This window comes from Phoenix dactylifera, chromosome 14 (assembly GCF_009389715.1).
Source record: "Phoenix dactylifera cultivar Barhee BC4 chromosome 14, palm_55x_up_171113_PBpolish2nd_filt_p, whole genome shotgun sequence".
Classification (NCBI taxonomy): Eukaryota; Viridiplantae; Streptophyta; class Magnoliopsida; order Arecales; family Arecaceae; genus Phoenix; species Phoenix dactylifera.
The window spans coordinates 3443080-3454497 of record NC_052405.1 but is presented as its reverse complement, the minus strand read 5'-3'; the positions used below and the strand labels follow the sequence as shown (position 1 = coordinate 3454497).

The 11418-nt window shown below is 39.5% G+C and overlaps 1 protein-coding gene across 2 annotated transcripts; it reads left to right on the top strand.

The window, feature by feature from the left end:
- Nucleotides 1-3546: 3546 nt before the first annotated feature.
- LOC103696330 (uncharacterized protein C227.17c-like) lies at nt 3547-11418 on the top strand. Of its 2 annotated transcripts, none has more exons than XM_026800848.2 (3): nt 3547-3900; nt 6978-7097; nt 10883-11418. In XM_026800848.2, exons 1-3 carry the CDS (start codon nt 3756-3758, stop codon nt 10909-10911), a joined length of 294 nt encoding a protein of 97 aa, XP_026656649.1. In that variant the 5' UTR covers nt 3547-3755; the 3' UTR covers nt 10912-11418. The 2 variants fall into 2 exon arrangements, with proteins under 2 accessions (XP_026656649.1, XP_026656648.1); XM_026800847.2 differs by lacking the exon at nt 10883-11418 and adding an exon at nt 6746-6896 and having other exon boundaries at nt 6978-7898.

The following is an 11418-nucleotide window of genomic DNA, read 5'->3' as shown; positions in this document are numbered from 1 at the left end:
ACTCTGCTGGGGAATGTCTGCATCTGCATTTTATCACACGACTGCATGGTCGAGATGAAATTAATTGCCGATGAGTGATATCGTACACCAGATGTTATCAGATGCTCACTCTTAGAATGGTGCCATCTGCATCTTCGTTTCAATCCAGATTGGGGATATCGTAGCTAGGCAACATTCCGATCAATATCTATATCAATTTAAATCACATCAAGAATGGCCATTGCAGAGAATGGTATTAAATATGCAATATTGCTAGATTCTCAACAACTTAACATGAAATGTATGCAAATGATTAAAACATTTTCTAGCCACTTCCAGTGGAAGACCAGGGCAAGCAATAAGCCAAGGCATGCCATAATGGTAACCGCTGATCAGAAAATTTATATCTGCATCGTAGAGTCATCTATAGTTTTGGTATTAATGTACGTGCGCTGCATGTACAGTCATGCCGGTGTGCACCACCAATTGCTGACAGTATATTGCGATAGGCCTATCACAGAGACACGGGCGCACGATGAATAAAGCTTATATTGGTGGCAGCGCACCACCACAACCGTGCATGCAGTGCATGCAAGAATTCTCCATAATGCGCACTCATCATATTGGGTAACCTAAAAATGTATCCATCAAAAAAGATTCAAGGTAAAGGTAATATATTATTCTTAACCCCTCACGCTTCCAGGTAATTGCGTATCTTCTTCTTCCTATCTCGTTGTTTTACTATTTAGAAGATTCAGAGGGACTCGTCCGATTGTCATCGGAGTGATCTGGTTGTAAAATTGATTCTGATTGTGATTAGATGTTCTTCTAATATATATATATGTGTGTGTGTGTGTGCGCGCGCGCGCGCGTGTGTGTGTGTGTGTGTGTGTGTGTGTGTTAAAATTATTGCTCAAGTGGCTGTCTATGTTGTTATCATGTATTTGTTCCCCGTGTGCTCACGTATAGACTGCGGTGCAGTTATTTAGAGGACTTCGGACTGTTGCGAGTGTAAAACAATGTAAGCATGCGGGACTATATAGAGCAGCTGCATGGCTTTTTGTTTGTGCGGACATGACAAATATCAAAAATAAATTCTTCTTCTCGTTTTGAGTGGATCACGAATTGAGAGTATAGAATTAGATAGGATAGAATTTTAATTTTTTTTGTAAAGAGATGGGAATAACATTAATTAAGGATGAATTGGAAGGATGATGATTTGGGCCCCGTTTGAAAGAATTTTTGGAGGGGCAAAAAATACTTTTTGTCCCTTCAAAAACAATTTAGATAAAATAGGAGTGTTTGATAAAAATTTTGAAAAGCTCTTTTAACTTTTTCTGAAAGCTAAAAATAAATTTTTGGGAGAAGCTCCATTTTGAAGCTTTTCGAAAAAACACTTTTAGGCTTGGTCGGAAAGCTGTTTTTTTGACCAAAATATCCTTGATAAAATATAACAATTACACAAAATGTCCCTTTGCAATTCTAGAAATCTGATAGAAAATTTGTTACAGAGATAAATAGTCATTAGAAGGATGAAAAATTAATTTACTAATAACTATAATTTTTTATATCTTTATTATTATATTATACTATAAATATAGTATTATATTACATTATATTATAATACATTAATATGTTATGTTAAATAATTTAATATTATGTTGTATTACGAAAAATTAATTTATGCTAATAATTATAATATTTTATACTTTTATTATTGTGTTATATTATAAATATAATATTATATTACATTATATCATAATATATTGATATGTTATGTTAAATAATTTAATATTATATTAAATTATTATGCTATAGTATACAATATTATATTACTATATTATAATAATATTATATTATAGTAATATTATACTATATTATATATTTATATATTAATATATATTATATTTTATTATGTTTTGTTGTACAATACTATGCAATGTCTTTTATGGTTATTTTATCATACTAAAAAATACTTTCTCAATTTATTTACTAAATACATATTAAAGTGCCATAATATTTTAGAAATATAATTACCAAACAGAAATAACCTCTTATAAAAGTTCTAATCTTACTAAAGACGTTTGGATGGTTCAAAATAGGGGTGACAATTGGGTCGGATCAGACATAAACGGGTCAGATCAGATGTTAAATGGGTCAGAAAAGTATAAACATGAACCTGACCTGTTTATTAAACAGGTCAGAAATTGCAACCTGAACCCGACCTATTTAATAAAAATATAATCCGACCCGACCGTTTAACCTATTTAATAAACAGATCGATTAAACAGGTCGGGTTGGTTTATACTTATTCGTTTAACTAAATATTACATTATTACTGTAAAAACTAGAAATTAAATACTTAAAATAAAAAGAGAAGAGAGATTACCCGTGCTCGGTGCTTCCATCGTCCTCCCCACCAGGGAGCTTATCGGCGCTCCTCGGCCCGCTATCGCCGCTCCTCGGCCCGCTGTCGACGTTCCTCGGCCCGCTATCGCTGTTCCCCGGTCCGCTATCGCCGTCATTCATTGGGGTTTCTTCCGGCAAGAGAAAGAGAGATGGAAGGTTTGACGGGGAGAGAGAGAGAGGTGGGGGGTTGCTAAGTTGGGGACCTTGGGGTTCCGTTCGGCAAGAGAAAGATGTGGAGAGGTTGGGAGGGTTCGACGGAGAGAGAGAGGTGGGGGATTGGGGCTTTGGCAAGAGAGAGAGGGTGCCTGCTGGTTTGAAATGAAGAGATTGAGAGAGATACAACTCACAGTTTCTCTTTCCTTGTTTCTAATTTCTCTGCTCCTTTTCTTTCGTCTTGCTCCTCAGCTCCATGGCGGCCGCAAGATTTTTCCTCCGCCTGCTGCTCGGGTCCGAGCCGTCAAAACCCTTGAGTTGCTGTGCCATTACCTCCATCGTAGTCCATGGGCTTGCTCGGGTCCCTGTCGCGGTCGCCATTGACGGGGAGGCGGAAGTAGTTGGCAAAGGGGAGGAGAGGGCGGAGGCGAAGGTCCGGAGGAGAGGGCGAAGGCGAAGAATCCGAAGGAGAGGAGAGGGGAGACCGGGAGAGGGACGTTGAGGGAAGAGGGCGGCGCAGTGAAATCGGGCCTCGGAGGCGGTGAAAACCGTGAAATAGAATCGGGCGGCCACAAACCCTAAGGTCCCTAAGCCTAACTAAGGAGAAGTGACCTGGGCTGAAATTAGGCCGAGGCGAGGAGTTGGGCCGAGGCAAAGAAAACAAGCTGAGGCAGGGAGTTGGGCTGGCCCTGGGCTTTGTGGGTTGTGGCCCTGATCTATCAGTCCAACAGTTAAACGGATTAAATGGGTCAGATATCTAAAACTCATATCCGATCCAATTAATAAATAGGTTAAATAGGTCAATCTGTTTATGATCCGAATCTGTTTAGACCAAATTCAAAATTATTTATAGCGGATCGAATATGAATCGCGTTGGTGGATCGGATCATATTTTGCCACCTCATGTTGGAAATGGCGGTTAAGGGACGCTGAGTATGGTGTGCACGGGACCACGGGGGGTGAAGCGTTCGTGCCAGCGAGGACCGTCCTCCATTAGGTGGTCAGCCGAAAGGGCGCCCCCTCCTTCCCATACTCAATTAATTCCCAGTTCCTAGTTTCCCGGTGGGAGAGGAGCCGGCGGCATCCAGCTCAAGGCCAAGGGTCTTTCCGATTCCGTCGTCGTCCTCTTTCCTCCTCTTCGCCAGCATAGATTCCAGTCCATATTAATTATTGAGGCCTCCATAATAAACAGTTTGCGCTTCTCTTGGACCCAGATGGATCATCCTCCCAAGCAAGAGGCGGCGGCGGCTCCCACCACCACCAACGACAACAGTTCAAGTTCAGGTTCAGCGGCCCCCAAGGCGCAGGCCCTGCGTCTCTCCTGCACCAAATGTTTCGACGCTCTCTGGTTCTGCTACTGTACGCACGCAATCCTTCTCTCTCCCTCTCTCCCTCCCTCTGACTATCTGAATGCTCCATCGCTCGCTCTATATATATGCTTGATTTGGATTTTTACATTACGCGCGTTAGTTCGGCTGAAAAGTCGATCTTCCGGGTCTTGAAAAGAGACGAGAGCCCCCAAAGTGCGAGCAGCAACGGCCCAGCCCTCTGCTTGCTCTCAGATTACGATTGTACATCTTCCGATTTGAGGTCCGAATGGTGGATGTCCCTATAAATCGAGTGTGTCTCTGACTATTTCTTGTCTTCCCGAGATGCATCTTCTGCCCTTTTCGCTCAACAGCTTATTCACCCATCTCTAGGGCCGCTCCAATTCCAATTTTCAACCATAGAGTAAGCAGGGCGCTGATCTAGGTGGGAGGAACGATACCGCCTTATGCCGCTCAACTATTTGTTTTATTGCTCCCTCCGGTGCAATGGAGGTGGAGGTGGCAATCGGGTGCTCGTAGCAGGTCTAGTGGGATTGAGTATTGATGATAATCTTTTTCCTGCGTGGTGGATTTCATACTAAGATTCAAGCTTTGCTGGATTTGAGGATTCACTTGGTTTTGGGTATGATTAGCTCGAGCTTTTTCCTACTCTTTTTTTCCAAAAATGGAATTTGATTTCTGAATCTACGTACATCGTAGATCAGATCTACATTTCGTAGTTTCAGAGTGGGTTGATAGTTATGCCTAGAACTTGGATTGAATCAGGAACATGTCCAGAAAGCCTTGTGCAAAGAGGCTTGAAAGGGCTAAGTTTGCAGTCATTGATCTCCTGGGTGATTTTCATGAGAATTGAAGACATTGGATGATCTGGTCAGACTATTTTTGAGCTATTCGCCTGCCTGAAGGATAGTAAATGAATGCATCCTTAAATTTTGGGCAGTCGACAAAATGATCCTTTGAGAGCCAATTCTAAAAGATCATATAGTTTTAACATGAACGCAAGTATAGAAGCACAAAAATACTGGTGATTTGGTTTTTTCAAACTTGATTGAGGAAGAATCAAGAGGTTTGAAATCTTTCAGTTAGCAATCCACCATGGACTGGCTATTGTGTTTAAATATGATGACCATGAATGAGTGCAAGGCTTTTTATGATCTTTTTGTCAATGATGATCCATTGCCATGTTGATGTATCAATATCAACAGACAAGTTCAGACAACACCATGTTCAAAAATCCAATTCTGTGAAAGCTTATCGTTGGTTGGCACCATTGGATCTGGGAGATTCGATAATGGAATGTAAAAATTATGTTGGCCAGCGAGATTAGGAATTCATGCCAGTGCAAGTTGAGGCAGCTACTTTTCTATGAAGCATTGGGCTTATAAGTTATTCCTCTAATATAATTTTCAATTTAAGCATTACCTCAATGAAGTATAACTATCTAAGTGCTACAAAATGCTAATCTTTTAACCCAAACCAAGCTATAATAGCTTAGACTGTTGTGGCAGGATTAGGAATTTATGTTTTTCCCCCCTTTAGTTGCTGGCTTTAGTTTGAGGGTTGTGGTTCATTTGTTTCAGCCAATGCTTGTGACCAAATTTGGATTGCTTGTGTTTCAATTCAAGGCATAGGACCATCCTTACTAATATAATTTGAAGTCTATGAATGAAATCTTACCAGATTTTATCTCGTTTTTCCCCCTTTATTTGGATGTTTAGATCTATGTGTCATGGGCTTAAGAATTCATTTGCGGCAGTTGTGGAATCAGTTGATTTTTCTTTCTTCTTTTTTTAAGTTTTTATTTGAGATTTGGTTGTGAAGAAGGGATTCTCTTTTTTTTGGCACCTCTTTTTATTTATGTTATTTTGCTCCTGCTGTTGAGTAAGGAAGAGTTAAGGTTAAACCACTCAATGGGGTTGCTGATGAGGGTCGACAAGCCTGGGAATCAACCCTTGTTGGGTATTTTGTTGGCCCCAAGCCCCCGTATTCCACTGTCAATGCAACAGCTCATAAACTCTGGGATAGCCTTGGTTTGGGATGCATTTTGGGCTGGCTGAGCCAAGTAAAAGGTGGTCTTACGGTCAATCTATGCTGCAAAATGCTTGTTTTAGCACAGGATAGCCCTATATATTCTGGCCTGATCGTGGCTCACAATCTAATGAGAAATGCTCAAACCATATACACCAAATCTTGGTTGGCTGATTTTAACCTGAGCTTAGCTCAAACATTAAATGATTTGCCAAGCTTTGTAGTAAGGGAAAATGAAATAGTACATTGATTGTTTTGTTTTTTGTATTTCATGGATTAGAGGTTGTGTTCAGTTAAACATTTCCTTATGTAATTCTACAGTCAACATCTCTAATGCAGAGACATGCATACATGCACATGCATATCTGGCTTAAAGTTTCACCTAAATTCAAGTTGTGTCGAAATTTCTTAAGCCCAAGCTCAGGCGAACACAATGTCCTCTGAGTATATGGGATGACCTAGCCCAATATGCAACCATGTTATTCAATGGCACAAGGTGCATATTTCCAAGACAGTACCTTCAATTTCTGAATTTTATTTGTGATATGCAGCTACGAAAGGTTAGTGATTTAAGCATGGTTATCAATTGGAGAAAAGAGAGGAATTGCCTCCACATTGACTGCATCAAATCATGAAAATAAGGAAACTTCATTGCTTTGATTGAACACCTCATATTAATCTTTGAAGAACATGAAATAAGGAATGTTCATTACTTTGATCGAACACTTCATGTTAGTCTTTAAAGAAAGTTATGTATAATTTATTTAAACAGAGATGGACATTATAGAAATAAGTTGTGGTACAGAGTGATGTAATACCTTGATCATGTATATGTTGACCCTGAACAGATTGCACAAGACTTGAGGATGTGATGACTACACTGTTGATACAATTTTCATATAACGCTGTGTTTTCACGTGCATCAAAGAATTTCTCATTCTGTAGCAAGGAATTTAATGCCAACTTCTCAGTTTATGATGCGATGCAAATACTTGTAGGGTTAGTCTTGTTGTCTCATTATGTACAATTCAATTTCTCTATAGTTGTACCATCTGCTGATGCTTGTGCACCATATGGCAGCTCCATTTCACCAGATGCAACAATACTACAGATATGGAGAATTTGACAATTGCTTTGGGAAGTGGAATGCTCTCTTTGACTGTTTGAGCCTTAAAACAAAAAAAGTCATCAGAAGTCCAGGTTCGTCATCATTCTAACTATACCTTACATTCACATTGATATATTCTTCTAAGCCTAGACAAATAACCTAGTTAACTACAAATGCATCGATGAATAATTTAAGATTATATTGTCCATGGATAATTTAACTTTTTTCTCTAGTTGCCTTGTAACTTTTACCCCTACCTGTATCTGACAAGATAACTCCCTCGAGGATCTATTTGCCTTTTTTGCCTTAATGTACTGTTCAGAAGTCATTTTCCATCAAATTAGACAACTCCGATATGGCCTTCTTACAAATAATTTCTTTCTGCATTTTTTTTTACTAATTGGTGTTGCAGCCATTCGGCGTGGATTCTAATGCTTGATTAGTGTTGGTTGACTCATGTCTTTGATTTGTAAGATGTATGCCATAGTTTATTCTTGGCTTATGCTGTTAGTCTTTGAGGCATCATATGATCTTGCTACGTCTTTTCTCTGTTTCGGTTTTTTGTTTGATTGTTTTTCTTTCTTTCTTTCTTTTGATGTGTGTGTCTTAGGGGAGGATTTCTAAACCTTCTTGGGGGCGTTTGGTATGGGATGATCGTCCTAGGATCAAGGGTGATATGGGTGAAGGTGATGAGATCACCGCATTTCGTTGCACCACGGTGATCCTACGTGGCGGTGATCTTAAATCACCTCCACTCCTCAAATCACCCCCTAACTCGATGATGGGATACCCGTCCTTGAGATCGGGAATCCAAGATCACCCCAGAGCAGTGATCCTGGATTGAAAGTTAAAGACAAAAATACCCTCAAGTTAGCAGAAAAATTGATATATCAATATATCATCAATATATTATATCAATGTTATATATATATATATATATATATATATATATATATATTATGTTGATATTATATATTATATTAATGATATATATTATATTATAATATATTACTAATCATATTATTATCCTATTATTATTGAAGGATAATTTTAAATTCTATTAGAAATATATTATTTATATTTTATATTGATATAATAAAAATATTTAATATATTACTATATTACTCCTATTTACTTTATTTTTCTAATCAAAATAATTATTAGTATTAAAAAAAACTATTATAAGTATAAATAAAAATATTAATTCTATAATGAAAAATAACATATTTTTATAAGATTAATAATTTATAGGTGTAATAAATATATTTTATAGAATATATTAATAATTAATATATTGATAAATATATTAATATTTTATTATAATATATTTTATATGATTAATAAATATATGATAATGGCTACTAAAAGTAGAATATGTGACAAAATTATGGAGCTATTATAGGAATTAGTATATTGACTTATATTTTTAATTCATGAGAATTAAAAATACATAAAAAATTCATCTAAGATATATCAAGAGTATTTGTGATATTATGTAGTTAGTGATCTTGGATCTCCGTACCATACCAAACAAGTTACTCATAGATATCCGGGAATTTTTAATCACTGGATCATGGCCTATCAAACACGATGATCTTAGATTATCGGAGATCAAATCATCCCAGCATTCGGATCACCGGGGATCTTAGATCACCGTGGTGATCCTGTTGGGGTTACCAAACGCCCCCCTTGGGTTTATCCTTTTATTTATCAACAAATTCTTTGTTGAAAAATAAGTCAATATCCTGTCTCTCACTTCTTCGATTCATGCTAGCTTGTTTTTTCCTTGTCCTTTCGACCATTCAATGCGAGCCTGAGCTCGTCTATTTCTAGAGGCGCGTGCATATCCTTTTTATTTGGAGAAAAGATTTGATCGAGACTTAATCTCCAGGCACCTGCATATCTTTGTTGCACTTGTTTATACCATCTCCCTGGTTTCTTCACCACTTAATCTTGACTGACATAACCGCTGCCATGTTTTCTCCAACGTATTCATTCGTGTAGTGCTGCCCTTGTTTTATCAACCATCTACCTCAGGCATTCCCCCTTCCCGGCCTCTATGAATGTCATCTGCATTTGCTTAAATTTTTAGATGGCAGCCGATGACTGGAAATTTGAGAAAACAATAAAAAGGAACAAAAAGAGAAGGGAGCAATGCCGGAGTTATTGCAGCTATTTGTAGCTTTCTTGACATCGATTTAGATTCCTCAAAAACAACCCCATGGCATCACATTAGAATGTTGGTTTGGTTTGGCTACTGCAAGAGAATTCACCGGTAAGATTTTGTGAAGAACTGCTCGCTTCTGTGTCGAAGGGGCATGGAAGCCCAAAACTCTTAGAAGCCCAAAACTCTTAGAAGCCCAAAAATGTGTGCTCCAAAGGGCCGTATTTGAGCGGACGGTTCCGGCTCAGCCCTTTCTTCTCGAACAGGAAACAGAGCAGGCCGCACGGATGGAAGCCGTTGGTTGGCTGGTTGACTGAGTCTCGTACATCCCACCGTCCAGCATGTAACAAGACACGAGAAGAAACCGGAGTTTAACGCCGCTCAACAACAACAATAATAATAAATATTAAATAATAGCTATCTGTGTTCATATCAAAAATGTTTTTTTTTTCTGTTTATAATATTATTTAATTTTATATAGTATCATGTTCTTTTTTAAAAAATAAATGACTATGTTAACGTAATTTATTTTTTTATTTTATAGTTACAAAATTTAATTATTACTTAGATCAATATTTTTGCTTATATTTTCAATTTTTAAATAAATGTAATTATATATTGTTGCTGGAAATTGGATCCGGGGGCGACCGTCGGCTGAGAAAGAGCAGCTCCGGTGCTAGAATGGCAGGTGGCGGTCCGTCGGCGAGCGGCATCATCCGGAAGACCTGCAACAAGCCGGTGGCCGGGGTTTCCGGCGCCGGCCCTCCGATGCTTAAGTCAGAGGGGGCTAATGTGTAGAAGGAGGGAAGAGATATGTTTTCTGGGTTTCAGAGTCCCCCTCTAAGGAGGGGGATTTGTCTTTTATAAATGGATACACGTGTACCTGTGATATGACGGAACGAATTAATGGGTTACCATCATGATTGCGCGTGATCGTGTGAATTGATGAGTTGTCGTGGAAGGCCTTCCTTGCTGACACTGCTTCCTGATACACCGCCTCGTCGCCTGCAACGAGAGACCTCTCCCCCGTCCCTGTCCGCGCCCATCGACGCCCTCCCGAGTCCCCATCGTCTAGATCTCCAACCCCTAGCTCCTTCCCTTGCTCCCACCTCTTCCCCTGCATCCCGACCTCTGGCCCGTCGGCCGCTTTCGCCCCGCCCTCGCCCCGCCCTCGCTCAGAAGGCGTCCACGGCGGCGGAGTCACGACGGTGACCCAGAGGTATCGTCCGCGGGTTTCGTCGGAGAAGAGCGGAAAAGGAGATGGACCGATGCTCGCCTCCGCTCCACCTTTTCTTTTATTATATTTCATTCTTTTCATATCTCCTTCCGTGCTGGACGGTGGGCTCGACCAACCAACGGCTCCCGTCCGTTTCTTCCGCCTGAGTGGAAAGACTCTGAGTGGCCGGATAAGGCAACCGCTTCGATATAGTTCTCACGTTCCCGAGACTTCTGCCGTGAATTTTCAAAAAAGTTTGGTGGCTAATGGAGGATTGACCTCCTTAGTCTCCACTTACCTCAAAAAAAAAAAAAAAAATCCCTATCGTGCTAACGAAAGTTGTACTTTTGATTATTGTTGATTTCTTTTGTTGGCCTTTTTCGTCTTTTGGTTCGTTGTCGTTGTTTGCAGTATTCTCCACATCACGCATGTATGCCTGGTACATGTTGTATGTTGGTCTTGCTGCTAGCTTCAGGGCTGCCCCTATTTGGCTGCAGGAGATTTTAGAAGCTCGGGAGAAATCTAATCCACATATCTGGGAATATCGGACGGTTGAGGAAGCCTAGGTGAATTGGTGGAAGATGTACAGCCATTTTTTCAAACTCTCTCCTGAACCTGATTCGTGAACCGAATACTGATGATGATCGAGACTGCTGTATTCTTTTTCCCCCCCGAGTGCGCACATTATATTGCTTCAGCTCTTCATTTATTTTTAACCAGCTCTCCAAAAATATGGGCTTAAAAGGCGGAAAGATTTTTTTTTTATTTTTTTTGTCAAACAGCATTTTATTTCAAACAATTCTAACATGAGTACAGTCTGGTGAAAATAAAAAGCCGGAAAGTTCTGCTGCAGCAACGTATAACTGAAAAAAAAAAGAAAAAGAAAAAAAGACAGAGATACAGAGGGGGCTGTGGAGTCTAGGGGGGGTTTGGATGCCGTGCCCCGTGTCGCCTTTGCAGCTTTATTTGTTGTTTCTGTTTTAAAAGCAGTAAAACAGAAACAGAAAATCGAAAACTGCTTGGATGCTCCTTA